Source organism: Pollicipes pollicipes, unplaced genomic scaffold (assembly GCF_011947565.3).
Source record: "Pollicipes pollicipes isolate AB1234 unplaced genomic scaffold, Ppol_2.1 Scaffold_3447;HRSCAF=4054_pilon_pilon_pilon, whole genome shotgun sequence".
NCBI classification, from domain to species: Eukaryota; Metazoa; Arthropoda; class Thecostraca; order Pollicipedomorpha; family Pollicipedidae; genus Pollicipes; species Pollicipes pollicipes.
In genome coordinates this window covers 23,316,786-23,339,338 of record NW_023596297.1, presented here as the reverse complement: position 1 = coordinate 23,339,338, position 22,553 = coordinate 23,316,786, and the positions used below count along the sequence as shown (strand labels likewise).

The 22,553-nt window shown below is 56.2% G+C and overlaps 2 protein-coding genes across 2 annotated transcripts in view; one reads left to right on the top strand and one right to left on the bottom strand.

Moving 5' to 3' along the window:
* The first annotated feature begins 3,648 nt into the window (after positions 1 to 3,648).
* LOC119091725 (ATP synthase subunit b, mitochondrial) lies at positions 3,649 to 9,166 on the top strand. The gene is made up of 5 exons (XM_037214568.1): positions 3,649 to 3,691; positions 7,205 to 7,417; positions 7,794 to 7,957; positions 8,439 to 8,627; positions 8,912 to 9,166. Exons 1-5 carry the CDS (start codon positions 3,664 to 3,666, stop codon positions 9,086 to 9,088), a joined length of 771 nt encoding a protein of 256 aa, XP_037070463.1. The 5' UTR covers positions 3,649 to 3,663; the 3' UTR covers positions 9,089 to 9,166.
* A 1,502-nt stretch (positions 9,167 to 10,668) lies between these two features.
* Positions 10,669 to 22,553, bottom strand: part of LOC119091724 (coatomer subunit alpha-like) — a 16,502-nt gene continuing 4,617 nt past the window's right edge. The window contains 20 exon segments of the mRNA XM_037214567.1: positions 10,669 to 11,407; positions 11,993 to 12,160; positions 12,498 to 12,632; positions 13,151 to 13,266; positions 13,688 to 13,841; positions 14,280 to 14,558; positions 14,792 to 15,097; positions 15,392 to 15,769; positions 16,045 to 16,178; positions 16,614 to 16,713; positions 16,924 to 17,086; positions 17,383 to 17,607; positions 18,141 to 18,280; positions 18,619 to 18,820; positions 19,220 to 19,365; positions 19,629 to 19,838; positions 19,840 to 19,881; positions 19,883 to 20,094; positions 20,607 to 20,757; positions 22,301 to 22,417. Coding sequence (XP_037070462.1) covers positions 11,339 to 11,407; positions 11,993 to 12,160; positions 12,498 to 12,632; positions 13,151 to 13,266; positions 13,688 to 13,841; positions 14,280 to 14,558; positions 14,792 to 15,097; positions 15,392 to 15,769; positions 16,045 to 16,178; positions 16,614 to 16,713; positions 16,924 to 17,086; positions 17,383 to 17,607; positions 18,141 to 18,280; positions 18,619 to 18,820; positions 19,220 to 19,365; positions 19,629 to 19,838; positions 19,840 to 19,881; positions 19,883 to 20,094; positions 20,607 to 20,757; positions 22,301 to 22,417 — 3,447 coding nt within the window. The 3' untranslated portion in view covers positions 10,669 to 11,338.

The window sequence follows — 22,553 nt, the reverse complement described above, 5'->3', positions numbered from 1 at the left end:
ATCGCGCTAATCGGCGACGTTTACGAGATGTTTTTGGAAGTTGAGCTCGCGTCAGATGACAGAAAATACTACCGAGTGCTGTGGCGATATATTAAGGACGAGGAACCCGCAGTATACCAAGCAAACCGCTGGCTGTTTGGGAACGCGGCCGCTCCATTCGTCGCACAGTTAGTGCTGAAAGAAAACGCTCGAAAACATGCAGAAAAGTATCCACTGGGTTCGGATGTGCTGCTGAAGCACTTCTACATGGATGACGGCATTCAATCGTTCAGGACAGAACAGGAGGCCATCGAGGCTAGGAAGCAGGTCAGCAGTATTCTCAAGGATGGTGGGATGAAGATTAAGAAGTGGATGTCAAACAATGCGAAAGTGCTGAAAGTGATCCCCGTCGAGGATAGGGCTATAGACCGCCTCTCCATAGACACGTCAAAACGAGAAATCCTGTCTGAAAACTTGACCAAAAGGACATGTCTGAGGGAGATGGCCTCTGTCTTCGGCCCCACTAGGTCTGTTCGTGCCACTCACCATTCGAACGAAGATGCTGTTTCAGCAGACATGGATTAGCGGAGTAGACTGGGATGACGTACTGCCGGGTGACCAGCAGCTGATGTGATCTGAGTGGTTTGCCGACCTGCAGCAGCTCAGCAGTCTCTCAGTGCCGCGCTGCATTCATCCCTTCTCAGAAGTCACCCTTCAGGAGATTCACGTGTTCTGTGACGCGTCAGAACAAGCATATGGCGCAGCCATCTACGTCGTGTCCGAAAGTGACGGCGAACGATCCTCTCAGCGCGCACTGGCACGCGAGAGGGTGGCGCCGCGAGCGATGAAGCAGACAATCCCAAGACTGGAGCTGATGGGCGCACTGCTGGGATTAAGAATTGTGAAGACGCTGTGCACGGCAATGGGGAAAAAAATTAAAGACGTGCAATTTTGGTCTGACTCGATGGACGTGCTGTGCTGGATTCGGAATGAAATCCGCCGTTTTCAGCCGTTTGTCGCTCACAGGGTATCGGAGATTCGTGAGCTGACACCACCCGAGCAGTGGCAGCACGTGCCAGGGTGGGACAACCCGGCGGACGCACCCACCAGGGGCTTGACTTTAAATAATATTTCGGAGAGTCAGCTGTGGTGGCATGGGTCGAAGTTTCTGCTGAGAGACGAAAGCAGATGGCCACGGAAGAAAAGAATTCGCCACAGAAGAGTTCGACCAGTCTGAGATCAAAAAGTACCAGCAGAAGAATGTGTTGGCTGTACGAGCTTCGCCGGGTCCTAGCTGGAGGCTGAACCCGGCAAATTTATCAAACTGGACAAGACTGTTGAGAGTTACAGCCTGTGTGCAGAGATTCATCAGAGTTCTACGCGGGAAGATCTCTCAAACGAGCACCTCTCCACCTTACAGAGAACTGAACCCAGGGGAACTAAAAGAAGCTGAGAAGTTCTGGGTTCAACAAGCACAGAAGGATGCGTTCCGAGATGAAGTAGAGCAGCTTCAACAAGTGAAGATGTCGGGCGCACGACCGCAGAGAACATGCCGCCGGAGTACTATGAAACAGCTCAGCCCATTCTTGGATGAAGATGGGGCCATCCGAGTCGGCGGCCGACTGCAGCGATCGGAGCTGAGTTTTGAAGTCAAACACCGATGCTTCTGCCGAAAAAGCACGCCATTAGCAGCTGGTCCAGCATGTCCATGGAGAAGCTGAACATGGACTGGGCGTAGAGCACACCTTAGCTGAGCTGAGACCGAGGTTTTGGATCCCTGCAGCGAGAGAGATGATAAAGTCTTGCATTCGCAGGTGCATCACGTGTCAGAAGTTGCAGAAGAAGCCAGGAATACAAGAAATGGCGCCGATGATAGATGCGCGGGTGCGTCCGGCTCTCCGGGCCTTCGACAGATGTGCCGTTGACTTCGCCGGACCATTCTGGACAAAGCAAGGACGAGGGAAGACACGACAAAAGCGCTACCTATGCATTTTTGTCTGCCTACAAACCAAGGCTGCGCATCTGGAGATGGCCTACTCACTGGACACCGCCAGCTTCATACCTGCGAATGCGGTTCATCTCGCGCCGAGGTCGACCAGCCGAGATCAGATCCGACAAAGGGAGAAACCTTTTGCGGGACCGCTAAAGAACTATAGAGAGAAGTTCAGGAGCTCAACAGCGATACAGAGAGCTCTCGAAATACCGGACGAAGTGGATCTTCAATCCTCCTGGCACACCCCATTTCAATGGAGTGTGTGAAGCGTTGGTCGAGGTGACCAAGAAGGCGCTGGTGAAGACTTTGGAACAAGCGGATCTCACCGATGAGAAGCTGAACGCAGCATTCTGCAGAGCTGAAGGACTGTTCAACACCCGCCCACTGACAGCCGTCTCGTCTGATCCAAGCGACCTGCCGCCGCTCACACCGGGAGACTTCATCACGGGTCCATCAAGAGTTGAGATGACACCTTTAGCGAGCACAGATGGTTGCAGCCTCCGACAGCGCTGGAGACGGTTGCAGCAGGTTAGCACAGAGTTCTGGCGCCGCTGGGTACGTGAATACCTGCCGACTCTGCAAGCGCGACAGAAATGGACTAAAGTCAGAAGGAGCCTGCGAGATGGAGAAGTGGTCCTGCTTACTGATCCCAACGTGCCGCGAGGAACCTGGCCGATGGCGCGAGTCGAGAAGACGTATCCAGAACCAGATGGCCTTGTCAGAGTGGTTGACGTGAAGACGTCAAAGGGACTATTCAAGAGGCCAGTCACCAAAATCATCCGCATGGAAATGGAGCAGTGATGTTCTCATGGGGGATGTAGAAGTGATGTTCCGAATGACGAGAGGGGTTATTCAGGGTCGGGGGAAGATGTTAAGGAGGACCTGTTGTATGTTGTGCACGAGCGTTGCCCGCGCGATGGTGCATTTTTTAAAGAAGGAAATAAAGCAGTCGTAGAGAGATGAAGTAAAGAACTTGTCGTGTTTTAATGGTAATAGCAGTTAAGTTATTTTAGAACATGACGAGTTAATTAATGAAGCACTTAAGTTAATTATAACGTAAAACACAGCGCGAGGACATATCACAACAACAGCCAGCAATCCGGCCGACCGGTCGCATGCGTGTAGTCATCGTAGTGGTGTGATGGATTGTAATGCATTGTAATGCATTGTGATGCATTGTATATGTAATAGGTCATTCATGATAGTGTCGACCGTGTGCATACGGCCGACACTAGGAAGAGCAACGCTGCCTGCCAATGAGGGCAATAACTTACTCCCTAGCGCCCGCTCTACAACCTATTTCTGACATCCTATACGTTTGGCATCGCATATTTTGGCATTATGTGAATTGGATATGTTGTACTTTGGACATTGTGTAGCCGAACATTGTAAACACCCCACTCTGGAGCTTTTGAACCTTATTTCTCATTTTAGACATTGTGTTCTTTGTAATACAATGAACTTTAGACCTAAGGTTTGTTTGATATTCTGTACTAAGACATAACGTACACTGGAATTTCCAAACTTCGGACATTATGGACGTTTTCCTTCGGCGGGCACCACTACCTAGTGATGTTTATAGGTACCGGTTACATTGTGAAAATCCCACACGTCTTGCCCACCTCTACTTTTTCTCTGGGTCGGGGAGCCGATGCATGTCGGCAGCCGCGTTGCATAGCGTATATACAGACATGCTGTCTCGGCTGGCGCCTAGAATAGGTAAGGGCTTATGTTTGTGATTATTCCTTCCAATGTAAGAATGGGAGTATGTGGTGTTTGTTCGTACCTTCAGAGATCCCCAAATCGCGGCAAAACCGATCCGTGCGTCGCTGAGACTGCAGCATGGGATAAATGTACTTTGAGGATATTCTGGCACTTTTGTTGGTTTGCAGGTTGTAATTTCTTGAAAAAATGACGATTACACTGGAATCTATATTAACCACACTTCCGTGCCAAAGTTCTCGGTGTTTTCAGTGTTGGGGTTTCTGTGGCCGAATATCAAGATGATTCTCGGGATCCTCCTGTAATGGTGGTTGCATGAGTTTTTATTTTTTTCTTTGTGATGTAAAAAGTGCACCCATTCTTTTTATTTTGCTTACTTAATGGTGAAATGAACTGTTCACCTGTTCTAGCCAAAACAGGTAGCATGATCATAGAACTGTACTAAACATTCAACAATATGTGATGTGGGGAAGTGGTGGTTTGCTGGGTGGCTCCCAAGTGGTTTAATAAATTGCATCTCTTTTGGAAAATATTTTTAGGCTTTATTGAATCATGCCATTTTATCTCAATTATTGCATTTTGATGTTTTGTTGTCAGTAATGACTATATCAGTCATAGTCTGTAAATACCATACCCAGCATCATTTGCATCTATTACATGAATTTAAACTTGCATGTTTGATATTGAGTACATGATTTGGCAGCTCAGATGGTAAGACTACCACATGCACCACTTTAAATACAGTGCCAATCATTCCTGTTGCGGCATCTGGGTGATCCCAACCCAGTGTTGGAAAACTTGTCATTTCCTGGTATAATGTATTCCAGGGGGTTTTTTTACTCCACGATTGTGACTAGGTCAAATGAAATATTTTGTAATCCATCATAATGCAACAAGAGCAGCCTTTGGAAGAACTCATTTTACCTCTTTGTGTCAGGACAAAATAAAACCAGAACATGCAACAGCTTGAGACTTGCTGCTTCCATCAGGAGCCATGTATTGATATCTGCCAAAGCACAAATCTTGCACCGACCAGACTGAGATGCCAAATAGCAAGCAGCCTGTGTTACCATCTAGGTATATGATAAACCATGTATGGAAAGGTTGAAAAATAAAGTGTGAACATTGAATGGAATCACCTTCGAACAATGCAGAGAAGTGAGAAATGAGTACCAGAATTACACGGGTCTGTAGATGAGCTAAGCTCTCACTTCCTATGCCCCATGCAGACCAACTCAAACTTGAACGTGACTTAAGGTGCCATTGAGGACGAACTACATTAATTGCCAAGGATGCAATGAGCATTCATAGAAAACGGCACCCCCAATCACCTACTGCAGACTGCCGTCTACCCACGTGCTACCACCATGTCATGGCAATGCAAATAAGAGAATCACTTGCAATTCAGTGTCAGAAACATCTGAACTATTCAGCAGCTTGCACATACCTCCCAGTTTAGGTTGGAGGTTGACCATGGCAAAACTCTCCAATTGGTTTTAATGATTTGTCTCCTTGTGACTGATTTGTCAAGAGCATAAGTGTTTAGTGCACACTCATTTCTTGAACAGATTTGTAAAGATTTGGAGGGAAGGTGTATAGAGATGGGCATCACGATTATGAAGGACTTATTGTACTCATCCAGAACAGCCATTGTGGTTGAATTTTTGGCTGCTTCCTGGTATCCCGAGCACTAAAATGTAAGGGCAGCTGTGAATATAAACCAAGTTAAACTTGTCACTTAAGGGTGTGAAATCAAAGCTGGTAATTTAAGCTGTACAAAATTACTCGTTAGTCAAAAAACTTTGCTATAAATAGCCAAAAAACTGTTTGGAGACAACCATTTCACTCTGACAAAAACACCGGGACACCAGAGTAACATGAACCCATAACTTTGGCCCAGCAAATTAAGGAGAGGGGTATATTAGGATGAAACATCAATTAATTGCAACATGAATTATCATATTTCATTATGATATTGGTTAAAGCGCATCAAAATCCATAAATACCTTGCGTTATCCGCCAGAGTCAGCGGAGTGACTGACTCCGATCCCTTTTGGCCGGCCTACACGGGTCTGTTAGGCATTGTGCTTGCGCCGGCGCGGTAAATCGGTTAAGAGTGCTGCCTGTCTCTATTGTTCGTGTGGGACGTGCAGGGCCTCGTGTGTTGACTAGGAGTGGGAAGGTGAAGGGCATGAATGTTTAGCTGTTTTTAAAGCCAGTTGGCTAGTGGAGCATGAGTAGCGTGATCGTGGTGGAGCATGAGTAGGTGGCTGTCCGTGGCATGTTCATGTGCATTTTTGGGATACCATTTTTATCTGGCTGTGTGTATTGTGCCCACCCTTCATTTTGGAGGGTGTAGCTCAGTGTTTAGCCACCTTCCATTTTGGAGAGTGCATGAGCCCAATGCGTAATTATTCTCCATTTCGGGGGCTGTCTACACAGAGCCTTTCATTAATTGCAAACCAATGTATATGCACATGTGTTTCATAGTACAGATTATGAGACTTTTGTTTCAGTGTATCATGTTTATAATGTTTCCTTTCATTTAAGGTGTTTTTACATGAATTGCTGTATATGAAAAGTGGTGCTTTCATTGAGTGCCACCTATTGTACTATCATCTCTCAAAGATAACCTAAATGAAACTGTAATGAGCTGCTGTAAGCTGTAATGGTTGGGACCCAGCCACTTGCTAATGTTTATCAGTTATTATGTATCTTGGATCCAAAAATGTGCAGAGATGTGATAACACTAGCAAATGAGATTTGCATGGTCATTGAGCATTAAGATTCCTGCACAAGAAAAAGCATAAAGCTGTCCTGGCACCTGATTGGACACTACCCAAGGTTTGGGGTCCAAGCTTTTGAGTATGTACTCATAGATTGTTTGAAATCCTGTGATTGTCAACATGGTTTTTTGCATGCACCTATTCCCTGTATTACCATTGGAGTCTGCTGTTGCCTTCCTGCACATGTGACTAGAAACATGGAAATTGCCACCAGTAGCAATATTTGTGCATGATGAGAATCTATTTGTGAACTTTTCTGGGGGCTGACCCCCCCCCCCCCCTTCACTTTTATTGGAAAATCATTTAAACCACATCCTGTATGGGTAAATCACTCTTTCAAAGTGACATGAATCACTTATCATGAGTGTTTCCCATCTTCAAAAGCTAACAACTTGCTCTGTTTTGCTCTGGCTGCCTGCCTCGTCCTCCCTGGCTTTCCCTCCAGCTGGTCATCACTCTCAACCTGGCCCATCCAGCAAACTGTAACCAGCCTCTAAATTTGAGTTCAACACTGAGTATGGATGGGGCTAAAATTGCCTTGAGTGTGACACTGAGTATGAATGAGTCCAATGCTGCCTAGTGTGATGCTGAGCATGGAGGAGCCCAAAACTGTCGATTGAGCCCATCTGGACCGTATAGCAGCCACCCAGTCCCCCCAGCTGATTCGGCCCCCCCATACCTGAGTGGCGTGTGCCCTGCTAACAGCAGCCGTTCTGTTTGGCAGCGGTGGGCCGGCCGGCGCTGGCCGCGCTGCGTGCCGCGTCCACGTCGGCGCCGGCCGCCAAGCCGGCCGAGGCGGGCGCCATCAAGGAGGGCCCCGAGCGCGACCTGGTCAACTTCCCGCGCCGCGTGCGGCCCGAGCTGCCCGACCGGGTGCGGCTCGGCTTCATCCCCGAGGAGTGGTTCCAGGCCTTCTACAAGAAGACCGGCGTCACTGGTAGGGACGCGGCCCGGTGCACTCCCGAGCCACGCTGCTGTTGGGGATGCCGGCACGGGCGCACGGGACTGAATCGAGAACTCACTGTCTGTGTTGTCTTTTGTAGAGGTGTAGTTTCCTTTTCATTTGGGGGCGGGGGGGTGAGTTGGGTGGCTCATGATATTTGACCCCCCCCCCCGAAAAAGGTAAAGGTTTTGTTATTTTCACTGTTTAGCCCCCCCCCCCCCCCCCCGAAAAGGTAAAGGTCTCGTTATTTTCACTGCTTAGCCCCCCCCCCCCCCTTCTCAATTTACTGGCCGAAACGACAGCCCTAGCTTCACTCGGTGTTCAGGTCTCCAGTACCATGCTGTATTTACACTCATGTCCTTTCTTGCAGGTCCTTACATGTTCGGCACGGGTTTCCTAACTTTCCTCTTCAGCAAAGAGATCTATGTGATGGAGCACGAGTTTTACACGGCCATCACACTCTTCCTGTTCGGTGCCCTGCTGGTCAAGAAAGTGGGGCCCGGACTGTCCGAGTACCTGGACAAGAGGATTGACGTGAGTTGAACACCGACCATGGTCTGGCTGCATAAAATGAGCGCACATCTGAAAAATGGCATTGTGTAAGATTGCAAGATTGCGGGTCCAACTGGTTCGTCCATTTCGGTATTCACGTCAGTTATAATGGGAAGTTGCCCTAAAACAATGTTGGTTATGTGTGCATACTCATATGTCGTGATATTAAGAACCTCAGCATTATTTCCGTTGTATGCAATACAGGCTATGCACGTGCTACGACTCGACCGCTGTGCCCGAAAGCGGCTGTCACTTTGTAAGCCGCTTGTTTCATTTAGGTTTTTTACCCAATCGCTCAGTTGTGTTAGTTAACATTTTGAATTGGTTAGGCTTCGGGATTTTTAAAAAGCTAGAAGCAACTGGACTTGCCATTTTATAGGTGAACATGAACCGAATGTGGGTCCGCCCAGCTATCGCCGGTGTAGACGGGCGCACGTGGTAACTGCGCCGCCGCGGCCGCCAGGAATACGAGGACGGATGGCGCGAGTACCGCGCCAACCAGACGGACGGTCTGGTGGCCGCCATTGAGGAGGAGAAGAAGCAGCAGTGGCACGCTGAGGGCCAGATGGTGCTCTTCGAGGCCAAGAAGGAGAACGTGGCGCTGCAGCTGGAGGCTGCCTTCCGGGAGCGCCAGATGACCGTCTACAACGAGGTGAGTCGGGCGGGGCGCGCTCGCCGCACCGCCCGCCGCGCCGAGCCGGGCTGGCCGCGCCGCTGTCGTCAGCGGGGGTACACGGATGTGATCGGGTGTTGGCCGCGCCTGCCTGGTTTCGACGCATCAATCGCAGGTCGCCGTGGGCTAGTGGTCGGGGCGAGCGCGTTGGGCGGCCAGGTGTCTCTGGCTGCGTGGCCACGGGTCCTTCCCGGGGCCTTCCTCAGCGCCCCCCCCCCCCCTCCCCTTAGCGTCTCCCTCAGCGCCCCCTCGCCTCGCTCCAGGTGAAGCGGCGGCTCGACTACCAGGTGGACACGCAGAACGTGGCGCAAGGCTTCCAGCAGAAGCACCTGGTGGGCTGGGTGGTGGATCAGGTGAAGAAGTCGATCACGCCGCAGCAGGAACAGGACGCCATCAAGCAGTGTCTGGCCGAGCTCAAGGGGCTGGCGGCGAAGGCGTGAGAGCGGCGCTAGTGGATATATGCGTACATGCAGTGGCCCGTGAGAGAATGCACGCCAATATACGGGAATTGTGATGGAGTGCCTGGTGCCTCGTGGATATTCCGATGCCGGCTTTGCAGCGAGTGCTTCGGTTCAGTCCATCGTCTTTGAGAACGTGATCTCCGGTTTGAGCACCGACTGCGCAGCGATTCCAGCATTATCTGCGTATGGCGCGAGCACTGCAATGGCGTGTTCCAGACTCGAAGAAAGCCTTCTCCAGAGCCGCTGTGCCAAACTGAACGAGAAGTTGATACATGATAAAACATGTAGTTTATCATCGAAAATCAACGACGTCGGGACCGACCGAGTCAAAGCTTGGTAGCCGCCTAACCAGTCCCACAAAACCCTTGCTAATGGGCAGAACGTCTGCGATTTCATTGACTGTCCTGAGAGTGGCGGCCAGGGGTCACAATTTCGGCAAGGCGGTTTTGAATTGCTGTGGATTCGGAAACAGACTGGGTTTTGGGATGGGAAAATGACGACTTGACATGAAGTCCTCAATGTCAGAACGCTTGATAAAATTGCCGATGCTCTGCTCATTGGCAAGAAATGAGGGAAAATCAGTTCATCAATTCCTGAGATCAGGATTGGCTTACACTCGATAAACATCTTTTAAAAGGGCAAGATGGCGCCTTGAGATCGCCAGTTAATAACAGCTGGTGAAATAACGATGTGTGATCGACTGTTGGGGGGGGGGGGTTCGATGGGATAGATGGAGAGCTAGCTACGTTCGGACCTGGATTTAATACTCCAAAAGTGGTTAGACTGGTTTTACTGGTCGAGATCGCCTAAAATGGTTGAGGTCTGGGGTTACTAGGGCCGCTGGTAAAATCAAAAGATTGTCAATCGGTGCATGGCAGTTATTGAAATCGTGTGCATCAGCTTGCGAAGGTTTTCAGGGCTAAATCACATTGCTGGCCACACTGCTGGCCATAAATCACGTCCCCCCCCCCCCCCCCCGAGTACGACTTTCTAGGAATTAACGATTGGAAGAAATGCCCCAAGTGTATGTTGGTTTTCAAACTCGTTATCATTACAAAACAACTGGTATAGTCGCAACTGCTCGGTCATATGGATTGTTTCAAAGTCATTTCTGGGGCAATGGTTTCGGAATCTGAACTCGACTTCGGTGTTCCCTCATGTTTCGCGGCTTTTTGGGTCACCCCACGGACGAAAAGGGAAGTTATAGTGCGGCTGATGCTTCTTAGGCCCTCTTCCCGTTGGTGAATGTTTCGATGAGATCCGTATGGAAGCCTTCGTTGGCAATGCACAAAGCGGTGTATTCGGCTTTTGAAAACCAAAATGGTGATCCGGCATTGCTGGTTTCGGAGCAGCAAACGAAGTCATTCCTACTACGCCTGCGATTTTTGGTGCAAATTGTCCGCTTTTCCGACGTTTTGGGCTGGTTGCACGGATGGCGGCGAAGTAATGTACTTAACAGTCCGTATCCAGTGTCATGTCGGAAATCGTTCGCGTCCGTCGCGTAGCAGACAGATGCCTCGCGACCCATTCCTTCCGGGCCGCCCAGCAGAAAACCGCACCAGCTAGGATAGAAAAGAATGTATTTATATTCCATATCCTCAACCCAACACGTTTATAATATAGGCAGGCGATGCGGGCCCGGCGATCACACAACATCTAACGGCACTGCATGCGCACTGTCGTGATTTCAGCCGCGAGCCGGCCGTCGGCAGGCCGCTGTATCGCGGGCGACACCCTGTCCAGTCGGGAGCACGCGGCCACCCAACAAGCACACGTCCTCCCTTGTAGAGGACCGCCGTCCACCGTGGGCGCACGTCGGGCTACCCCCGGCGGCTCCCAATAATTCCGCATCACACGTTCGTTAAATTCCGCCCAACAAATCAGCAACAAGAACACCGGAAGCGAACAGAACCGATGGGCATGCCTCCGGTCGGCCAGTGGCTGCGAATGTCTCCAGCGGCAGTCATCGCCGACGGTTACATCTGCCACCGGCGGGCCGACGCTGTCCGGCGGCCGCGCTCGTCTTGTGACACCCGTCTGGCGCCGGGCCCACCAGCCCTGGCCGTCGGCAGCTCGCCCGGCACGCGCTAGGGTCGGATGGGTGCTGCTGGGAAGTGCACTTGCAGTGGCAGGGCACGGCACAGCACGGCACGGCGCGGCACGGCGCGGCGCGGCGTGGTCTCCTCCCGACTCGGAATGCGGGGTGTGTCGGCGGTGGCGGCCGGTCCCCTATCGGAACTGCAGCGGGCAGATGCGCAGGCCAATGCTCTCGCGGCCCACCTCCGCCACGGCGCACACCTGCCGACGGCCGGACGGTCATGCGGCGCCGCTGCACACGGGTGGCGAGGCACACGGAGCCTCACGAGGCACGGGGGTCCCGGTGAGCGGCAGGTTACGAGGTATGGGGTGCCGAGGGACCTGGGGTGTTACAGGGCAAGGGGTGCACGAGGCGCTAAGAGACGCGGGGCGTCACGAAGCATAGGGCGATGAGGGACATGATACATCAAGGGACAAAAGTCAACACGGGATCAATACACGCGGGCAGCGAACACAAGGAGCGCCGGAGATGTGTGCAGATGGCCGAACCCACCACTGGTCGGATAATACATGGCATGCGTGTCGCAAACAAAAGAACGCACCACTACTGAAACGAAGCTCGACACAAGCTAACGGGCAACAATATTACTCTGTAACAAGAGATCATCCCACATTTGAATTAGCGGTATGGCAGCCAACGTGACTCATTTACTTCCACAAGCCCTGGCCGACACCATTCCACTGTCCCCTCCAAGGTATGCCCGCTGGAAAGAGCGACCATCACTGAACACGCCGGCGTCCGAAGCCGACGCGCAGCGGCGCCGGGCCGGCGGCGGCGCGCCCCACCTTGCAGAGCGAGCCCTTGTAGTCGGGCGTGTACGCGGCCGAGCACAGCGGGCACTTGGCGTCCGGTTTGCCCCGGTAGATGGGCCGGTAGGTGGCGGCGCACAACGCGAACGGGTTGTGCTCGTCGTACAGCAGCTGGTGCTCGTCCGTCGGCGTCTTGTCGCACACCTGGCGACGGCGGCGGCGGCGGCGCACGCATCAGGACAAAGGCCACGTGCGGCCCGTAGAGCGCCAATGGACAGGGCGCGCGCAGGGACGCGACATGCACGGTTTGACCGACCTCTCTCACGGGGTGCTCGTCACGGTGGGGGAAACGGGGCGTCCCTTCCTAGCCGACATCTGAGTCTAAGACGAACAAGGCGGCCCCCACACCCTCAAACTACCTTCGCCATTTTCATGGCTAACAACGAGCGTGATTAGCAGCCAATTGCACAACCAAACCACCAGATCATGGAACGAGTCAGCCCGTCTCGTGGCTGCCCCGGGGGAGGCGCCGCCGCCTGACCTGGAGCACTTTGCGCGTCTGCTGGGCCACCTCGGGCCGCGGCCCCAGCTCCAGCAGGCGCCGCGCGAAGCTGGCCGCCGTGCGGTAGTTCTTCAGCTTGAAGAACAGGTTGAGGGCCGTGCGCAGCGTCAGCACCTGACCGGGCAGAGGCGTCGAGGTGAGCCGCGGCGTCAGGCGACATCAGGGCGTCACCCCTACCAACACCGTCCAGCAGCGCCGGCCGGCCACAGGTCACTTCAAGCAATGGCACTCCAACGTCTAACGCCACTGGAGATTCGGTCGAGGTTCGCCCGGACATCAGACGTCGCTGTTGAAACCTGCTCGCCAACATGGCGCACGTCTGCTGAGACAATTCCCCACCGGCACCACGCCACACAGTTTCGTGACACTGACTGACGGCAACATCTGTCTTCCTTTGCGACCTGAATGAAGTAGCGTGCACCTGACCCCAACACGCCGATCTGAGCGCAGTATCACGCGCCAGACCCCCAGGCCGCGCGTCAGTTGACGGCAGTCGCTGAAGGCGGTCACCGCCGGCGGCCCTGTTAGGCGCGGCGGGACGCCGGGTTTCACGCAAGCCTCGCCCGGCCGTCAGCGGCGGCGGCGTCGCTCGGCTCTGCCCGTCGCCGCCTGCGCCCGAAGGCCCGGCCTACCTGGTGCACCGGCTGGATGTTGCAGTGAGTGAAGTAGGCGGCCATCTCGCAGAGCCGCTTCTGCTCCTCCAGCGTCGCCTTGGGCATCTCCTTGCGCTGGATCTCCATCGACAGCCCTGTCGGCCAACGGTCAGTGCGTCCCACGGTCCGATCGAGGTTGGTTGCGCTCGGCACGCACGCGGGAACCGCCTCAACCGCGGTTAAGACAGGCACTCAACGCATAAGATCGATGGACAAAACCATAGCGACAAAGTGCTTAAATGGAAGTCGCCATGCCCCAGAGATGTTCCCAGAAGTGCTGCACCAGGGACACCGCACCAACCAGCCCATTTGACAGCACTGATCTGTCCCGGGGAGGCCGTCGTCAGTCGACAGCGCTGAACTTTGTGGTCCCTTTGCACCGACGTGTTTAACGCCGTCCATCCCGGCCCGTCGGTGCGGCGGCATCAGCGCCCGCCTCCTGACGCCTGTTCGCCGTCCCTGCCCCAACACGCCCCCCCCCCCCCCCCTCGCCGCGGCCGGGCGGCCGGCGCTCACCGAGCACATATTCGCGGCAGATCTCCATCAGCTGAGTGGCCTCGGCGATCTCCTGCTTTGTGGTGACGGCCAGCAGCGGCACAGACAGCAGGATGGCGCGGAACCGCTCCACTGCCTCGGCGAACTTGCCGGCCGTCGTCAGTTGGTAGCACGTCTGGCGGCAGACGGTGACATCAGAGGTCCGCGTCGCTCACTTCCAGCCCAGACGGCGCACCACCGCCGATTCGAAGCCCCCGACTGTAGCTGTGAATCTCGTATGGAATCCTGAGAACGCGGACTCGGATAATCCGGATTTCACCAATGCTGCCGAGAGGCGCGGACAGATCACAATACCAAAAATAAGTCCACCCACCTTCCCACGTACTGGGTGAAGCACACGGCAAATTTCCGTAACCCGGTGACGCACGTTATTCAGTGTCGCACCGATTACTGCTGCACTAGCCACGCCGCATCTGGAGGTCGGCCAGGCACGCGGGTAGTCGCCACAATCGCTCGGTGTCCCGCCGTGTCTCCACATCGCTCGCCTCCTCACCTGAAGACCGGCCATCTCACCTCGAGCCGGATGACTTCACCTAACACCCGGACACCTCACCTGAAGTCGGTTGACGAGGTCGGTCAGTCGAATGCCGACGGCCGGCATGCCGGCCTTCATGCCGGCCTCCTTCCAGTTGCGGTGCGGGTGGCCGAAGAGGGGCGGTGAGCTGGCCGCCGCCGGGAAGCAGGTGCGCGCCTGGCTGAACGCCTGCAGGAACAGCTGGCGGTAGGGCGCGAACGCCACCACGCCCAGCTGGTCGTGCAGCAGCCGGAAGGCCGACTCGAACGAGCCGGCCAGCACGTGATCCACCGGCAGCTGCGAGTTGCGCGTCCACACCTGACGGCGTCGCCGGCGGGGGTTAGCGGGGTCAGCAGAGCGGGGTCAGGTCGGCCAGCGTCCAGTAACAAACAGTGTGCAAGTCAACTGCTCACCCACATGAGCAGTACTGAAGCCGGTTCATCTCGCACAAGCAGCAGTTGATAAAGTTGTCAATCTCTTTATGCCTCCAAATCATCGCGAGTCCTCCAACCGCCAGCCCCGTCGCCAGCCGGTCTAGTCCGCCCGCCCACCTGCGTTTGCGGCGTGCCCTTGGTGGGCGGCACAAAGTAGCCGTCGTCGTCGGCGCCGCCGCCGGCGGCGGCCGGCACCTCCAGGTCGGCCGGCAGCTCGAGGTCGTCATCCACGTCCCAGCCGCCGCCCTCGGCGCCGGCGGCGCCGTCCAGGCCCGGCTCGCCGTCGCCCTCCTCGTCGAGGCCGAGGTCGGCGTCCGCGCCCCAGCCGTCGGCGGCGCCTTCGTCCGGCGCGTCCGCCACCATCGCCGACGCCACGGCCGTCGGCGCGCGGCCCGGCTTCGTGATGGCGCCCTCGAAGAATGTCTGCCGGGGAGGCGAGGGCGGCCGCGGTTAGCAGGGTCTAGCCGCCGTAGCGCGAGAGGCGCCACATGCCAAGCCTGTCGCCAGGGGTCGACCTAGCGGCTGTGGACGACACAGCGCGACAAGAAGGACGGATTACAGAACGTTGGCAACGCGTCACAGGCGCTCGCAATGCAAGCATGGAGCGAAAGACCACAGGGCCCCCCGAGTGCTAGTCCCGTCGCTGCGCCGACAGATCGGCGGCCGGCGGGCTGCAGGGAGCACGAACCACCGGCGGCCGGATCCACCGAGCCGTACCTTCGAGACGGTCAGCAGCGGCCAGTTGTCGTCGCTCTGGTGAAGCGGCGCCGGCGGCTGGAGCAGCTGCGCCTGCGGCTCCGGCTGCGGCAGCTCGGCGTCCTCGCCCAGGGCCGCCGCCAGCTCGGCCGTCTCCGCCTCCAGGCCGTGCGTGGCGGCCGTCAGGTAGGCCAGCTGCGTCTGGCCGCACGCGCGCAGGATGCGCACACGCTCCGGCACGTCGCCCAGGTACAGGGCGCTCTGGTACTGGCCGGACGTGTCCTTGCGGATCTCGGCGATCTTCATCATCTTGCGCAGCTTCTCCAGGTTGCCGGTGATGAGGTACAGGAAGCTGAGCCGGTCGAAGTTCTTGGTGCGCTGGTAGCACATCTCCACCACCTGGGAAGGACAGAGACGGCGCGGTCACTCGACGACGCAGGTGGTGGTGATGACGGGCTGGGACACCCCTGAGGAAAGCCCTGTCAGATCATTCAGTCGCATGATGCATGATCGCAAGTTGTGCTTTACGTTCGATAGCCATTGATGCGAAGTGCGGTCATGGTGCTTCACGTCTCGGCGGTACGGCTCTCTGCGAGGACGAAGACGAGGGGCGATGAGAACCTCCACCCTTCACAGCCACGCCACCGGGCGGCGGTGAGCCGGTCGCGCCGTACCTGGTGATTGCCCTGCATCAGCGCCGCCTCGCCCAGCTTGTCCCAGCAGTCCTTGTCGTCGAGGGCCCGCGCCGCCTCCAGGGCCACGTCCACGTTGCCGCACTCCAGCGCCAGACCGAACCGGGTCTTCTCGTCTGCGGCACCAGCCGAGACGGCACGTGAGCCGACCGGTGCGCCGCGGGCCGGCGCGCGCCGCGCCGCGGACGACACGCCAGCGCTGCCACGCGACACGTCACCCAACGCATGCGGCGCACTCCACGAGACGCGCGGGGCGCGCACACGCGTGCGAAGGCGCCCCACGCGACATGCTTGACACGAGAGGTACTGTGCGCAGTGCGCAACTCGACATCGCACGCCGGGCTAGCAAGGATCACACACGGCAGTCGCGATGCCGCACACCCATACACGACAGATACACACGGCAGTCGGCAGCGCCTCTGGGGCGACCAAGGCGGCGTTCGACGGAACAAATACCGTCAGCACCCAAACTGCGATGCAAGCATGGACCCGGTAAGACCCACGTTATTCAGTGTGTATGCAACAAAGGTGGCTGTGCCCGCGTCTGGCACCTTTCACGAAGTGCAGGGCGACCTCCGGATAGCCCTTCTTCTGCAGGTAGGCGATGATGGACTGGCCGACCAGCTTGGCGTTGCGGACCATGTGCAGAACCTGCCAACGTTCGCCGGGGCTCTGAATCCCGAACACGACTGCCGCATCATACTACAACCGTCCACTCATCCACACCGTGTCATCAACTCACCGCATGCCTCGCGGAGATGATCAGGATCCAGGCTTTATACAACACTGAATGTCGGCCTTTAGTCTATTCCGTCCGTCGCCTGGTACACCAGGCCATGCCGCGTGTTATAAGCAGCTCACCTCGTCATACTTGCGGTTGACCAGCGCCAGCTTGAAGCGGAACTCGGTGACGTCGACGTTCATGATGCGCGCGCGCACCTCGCGGTCCAGACAGTGCACCTGGCTGCCCTTGATCTTGGTCAGGTAGATGGGCACGTGCAGCGTGCGGATAATGCCGTTGTCGCTGTGGATGAAGGCAACAGTGAATTATTACGGCAATGATGCGTCGGCACGGGGCGCACGAGGCAAAGGCAAAGTGCAGCTTCCGTGAGGGTTTCTTGTCGTCAGCATGTTGTCTGCTGTCGGATACGCACACAACTACGGCACGGACGACAGTTTCAATCGACCGCAACACCCAATGCCAGTAAGACCGACCAGCACGTTACCCGACACAAACCACGGAGCCTGGTCTTGGCACGCCTTTACCAACGATCCTGTCACATCTTCACGCACGGCAGTCTCGCCTGTTGAGCCGCTTACCCGTTGGTGAGCGTGTACTTGATGTGGTTGGAGGTGGTGTAGATGAAGACGCCGCTGTCATCCCACGTGCCCGACTTGACGCGCGTGCTCTCCTGCAGCGAGCAGAGCGTCTCCAGCTTGCGGTTGCAGACCAGCACGGCGTGCTTGGCCAGCAGGGCCACGTGCGACATGTCTGGCGACCAGACCACGTAGCGGCACTTGTTGATCTTCACGCTGGCCGTGGATCTGAGCGGGGGAAACGGAGCGGAGCGGGTCACGGCGCGGCACGGCGGCACAACACAGATCTGCGCCCAGTCGGCCGGGCGACACCACCGCCACACGAAAGGTGACCACTGGCCGCCGTTCTGTTCCCGTTCGAACGACGCACGGACGCAGACCCACTATCACATTCTCAGTCGCATACATCGTAGCGAAAATACCCGAATAATTGGCTTGTGGCAGCGGTCAGAACGAACAAGACACATATGCCGAAGAGAGCTCGCGCGAGGATACCTTTAGGCCATGGGACGCCAAAACACGCCACAAGCCGCAGTGCAACGACTGCGACAACGTACACCGCCACAAAAGCTGAACCTTGATACGGCAGACAAATCTTGCCCTCCCGTGCGGCCAAATACAGCTGATAAGCCTCACCAGCCGCCTACCGACACGGCGTCTCTGAGCTGTACTGAGGCCGACAGTGCTGAGCACGCAGTCCAGTCCCGAGCCAGCTGGGTCTCGACGCCTGTCGGCCGGCGGCGCGCGTGCGGCCCACTCACCGCTTCTGCTGGACGTCGAACATGGTGACGGCGTCCGTGTCGCGTAGCAGCAGCATGCCCGTGCCCGCGTAGAAGATCTCATCGCAGGCCGGCGCCTGCACCTTCTTCTGCACCTCGTTCTTCAGGTTCTTTATGGTGATCTGAGACAACCCGGCCAGCGCGGCGTTACAACGACACACGTACGGCGCAGCCCATGCCATAGCCGTCGACAATTCTCGCGCTCGGAGGATCACCAGAGGTTCCTTGAAGCATATCGCGGATATTTAACCAACTAGATATCGGGATGCATCTCCACAACCGCACAGCCCCCGAGGACCTGCCAACGCCGATCCATGCCATCGCATCGCCGGAGAGACGCCATCCGACTGGCCCGACGCTCTCCTGTCCCGCCAAGGCGTCCCAGCTGCCGTCGGGCCCTCGGCCGACCCCGGCCCTCGTCACCACCCGACCGCGGCCCCGCGCGTCCCGCTCCTCTGACCTGGTGGCTGCGGTCCAGCACGGCGAACCGGTTGCGGGCCACCCAGATGGCGCTGAGGCCGGCGGCCCGCTTGCCCTCGGGCGTCTCCGGGTTCTGCGGGTCCGTCTGCTTGGGCACCTGGTACAGGTCGTACGTGGAGTTCTCCGTGTTGGAGGGGCGCGAGCAGATGAGCACCGCGTTCTCCGCCGGGTTGTAGGAGAGGCTGTTGGGCGGCAGCGGCCGGTCAGAGCCAGCCGAGCACGTCGCGGCACGCACGCGCCAGCACATCCTCCCCTCCCGCCCCCCCCCCCCCCCCCCCCCCCCCCCCCCCCGACCCCTGAGCGCCGGTAAGTACATCAAATCAGGTTAAAGCCCAACAGCGGTACATTTGCACATCCTTGGTTACACCACACGCACTGGCATGGCGCGTTTAGTATTTCGCAATGCGAGCGCAACGACCTCACAGTTAAAAGACAAAGTGATGAGCCGTGTGTGATGAGTGGTGAGCACACACACGATCTTTTACCACCCTGCCAGCCTGGCTTGTGCCACCACAGGACCCCACTGGCGCCGGAGTCAAGAGCCGAGCTGGGCCGGACCGGCAGTGCCGGCGGCCGCCCACCTGTATGGCTTGGTGCGGCCCAGAAGCCGGATTTGCATCACGGCCACGTCCTTGTTGGTGGTGAAGTCGAGCCGGCGCAGGAACTTGTCCTTGACGTAGAAAAGCATGTTGCCGCTGATGGCATGCGCCGGCCGCTCTCGCTCCAGCTGCCGGACATGGACGAGCGACTGAGCGACTCAGCCGGGCCGGCAGGCAGCCACCGGCGGCCGGGACAGCGGCGACGGCGGCAGCAGCTCGGCGAGTGTACACTGCCCCAGCCACTCACCTTCCGGTTACGTGCAATCGCTAGAGCACGCTTCCTCTTTTGGCGTGTCACTGGGTGTACGTCAAGTGCTACTTCAGATTAAATGCATACTGTCGTCATTTTCTTCCCCCCCCCCTCCCCCAACAGCCGACGGACGTCACTGACCTTGAAGATGATCATGCCCGAGTCGTGGCCAGCGGCGAACACGTTGAGCGAAGGATGCGCACCCATCACCCAGAAGCGGTCGTGCTCGCGCCGGAACGTGTGCAGGCAGGTGCGCTTGCTCATGTCCCAGACGCGAATGGACTTGTCCTCAGAGTTGGAGAGGATCAGCTCCTGGCGCGGGTGGAAGAGCACGCACGAGACGTTGTTGTAAGTGTCCGCGGCACGTGTCCACCTCCCACGCCTTGGTGTCGTTTCATGCGCCAGAACTTGATCTGTCGGTCGTCGGCGCCGGACACGATCAGCGGCAGCGTCGGGTGGAACGTGGCCCAGTTGACGCCGCGGTCGTGGCCCTCCAGCACGTGCTTGACCACGGCGTCAGCCTGGCCGAACAGGTCGGGCGAGTGCCCCGCCTTGGCGTGATCGTCCATGCCGGACGGGCCGGGCGCCACGTGCTTCTGGCGCAGACCTGGCGACCGTCGGCGGGGCGTTACAGCGCGGCAGCGGCGCCGGACATTGGGTAGAGCCGGCCACGGTCACGAGGACTTTTCAGGCAAGCTGCTATATTATTATGCAAGTTAAACAAGCAATGTTAGGACAAGCTGGCATGGAGGACAAAGATGATACTGGACGCCGTTACAGCCTTCATTCATCTCGCTTTCGGTGCTGGTTGACGCGCACATTGATAGGTAAATGCCTATGCAGACGCAATAAAACAGCAGTTAGTTATACAACAACAACAAAATTGTGAGAGCTCCAGCACAAAAATACAAACGATGTAGGTACTGGCAAAACAAGAGTCAAGAGCTAACGGGGCGCTCGCGCAACCGACCCCGGACGTCATCACACAAAACCAGACGAACGAATCGTCCCCGGCGCCCCCCCCCCCTCCCCCACCCGAGCCACTGACGGTCAGGACACGTCGCGTGACACGGCCTCGAGCTGCCCTCCTCCGGGCGTGACCCGGCCCGCCGCACGCACCGCTGATGTCCCAGACGCGCACGGTCTGGTCCAGCGACGCGGACACCACCAGGTCCTCGGACGGGTGGAAGCGAGCGCACATCACGTAGTGGTTGTGCCCCGTCAGAATGCAGATGCAGCTGCGGCGCTGCCAGTTCCAGATGCGGATGGTCTGCCGGGGTCAGCGGAGCGTCAGCCAGAGGTCAGACGGGTCCGCCGGCGGTCAGACGGGTCCACCGACGGTCGACCAAGGAAGACACAGCTGGGCATTCCAATCAATTAGCACAACGAATTCCGAACGCATTACATAGTATGGCACGACGGCAGCAAATATGAACATTTTCCATTATGAATCGTGCTAAAGGGGATATCTCACATTTGAAGATATTGAAGCACGCGTCAGATATCACGAAACAAGCTCACTTACAATTGCTGGTGTGCTTTTTCCGTGAAAAAGGCTGGTCTAGACAGCACAATTATCTGCTAGTAAATATGCTCCTCAACGCGTCATGGCTTGGTTACGTCATCGTACCTTGCAAAACAATGATTGAGAGCAAATCGACGGCCGTTATATCTGGAAATCGTCCTCATGAACGCAAGATATTAACGTCCCAAAAAATCAATTATTCTTGGTATTAGTTATCGCATGGTTTATGGAATGGCGGGATTCGAACGACGTTATTACAACATTATGAATGCCAAGTCGACCTTGAAATGATCTCCCCGATATTTCTTTTCCCATTTTCGCGGGTGTAAAGCTCAGAAACTAGAGGGGCTCAGGTCTAACGAAGGTCAGGATTGTGGCCGCAGCAAAAGGTCTTCAAGATGGCTGTCTCAGTTCGAAACCCCATATAAGTGTGCGATACTTCCTTCAACCAATGGCAATGAAACATGAATGGAATGTTTCAAACAGCATCAGTGTTAACTTTATATAAAAAACGAAGCTAGTCGGCCAAGAAGCGAAAACAAAGGAATGAAAAGGCTGGCATGATACCATCAAAGACCGGCAGAACGCAAAAAAATGTACGAGTTACTTGCATCTGACATGAAACCATCAAAGATCGGCAGAACGTAAAAATGTACGAGTTTCTTGCATTACAATTGCCGAACGAGGCTCTACATAGCAATGGCTATCAAAGCTGGCCACCAGCGTCCCGTCAAGTTTTTGCCACCCTACTTAAGTTCCGATCACGTTGGAAGCATACAGTCAGAGTGAAAGTGTCAAATATAATTATTACATGGATACAGACACATACGGATTTCAGATATGGGGGTGTTTATTCGCTCTTTCATCCATCGGTTTGGTTCGGACCGCCGAACACTGACCGGAGCCGACGGGTCGGCCAGAAGCGTCCAGCAGTGTTTCGTGATCCCCCCCCCCCCTTCTCGAACAATAAACTACACAAATATTTACAACCTTATGTCCTGAAGCCATATATATGCTGTGGCGTTCAGCGCCGTTATCATATGCCAGCACTGCATTCGTGCTCTGCGCGGGAAGTGAGGCGGCGCCGGACCCACCGCATGCTCCGCGCGATGAGTGAGGCGGCACGGGACTCATCGCGTGCCCAGCGCGGGGAGTGGGGCAGCACCGGACTCACCGCGTGCCCCGCGCGGTGACTGAGGCGGAGCCGGACTCGCCGCGTGCTTTGCGCGGTAAGGCGGCGACGGATCCACCTGGTGCTCCGCGCCGGGAGTGAGGCGCCCGGACTCACCTGGTCGTCGGAGGCCGAGATGATCCAGGGGTACTCGTGGTGGAACTCGGTGGTGCGGATGTAGTCCAGGTGACCAAGCAGCGTGAACACGCACCGCTTCTGTTTGTAGTTCCACACCTGCAACACGCGGCGCCACCAAAACCTCATGTTCAAGTAGGTCACCGAGGACCACGTTTTGTGTGGAAGCAAAATGGTCTTCATGCCAACGCACCCTTTTACACCAAACCACCATCCTCAAACAAGTTTTTATGAA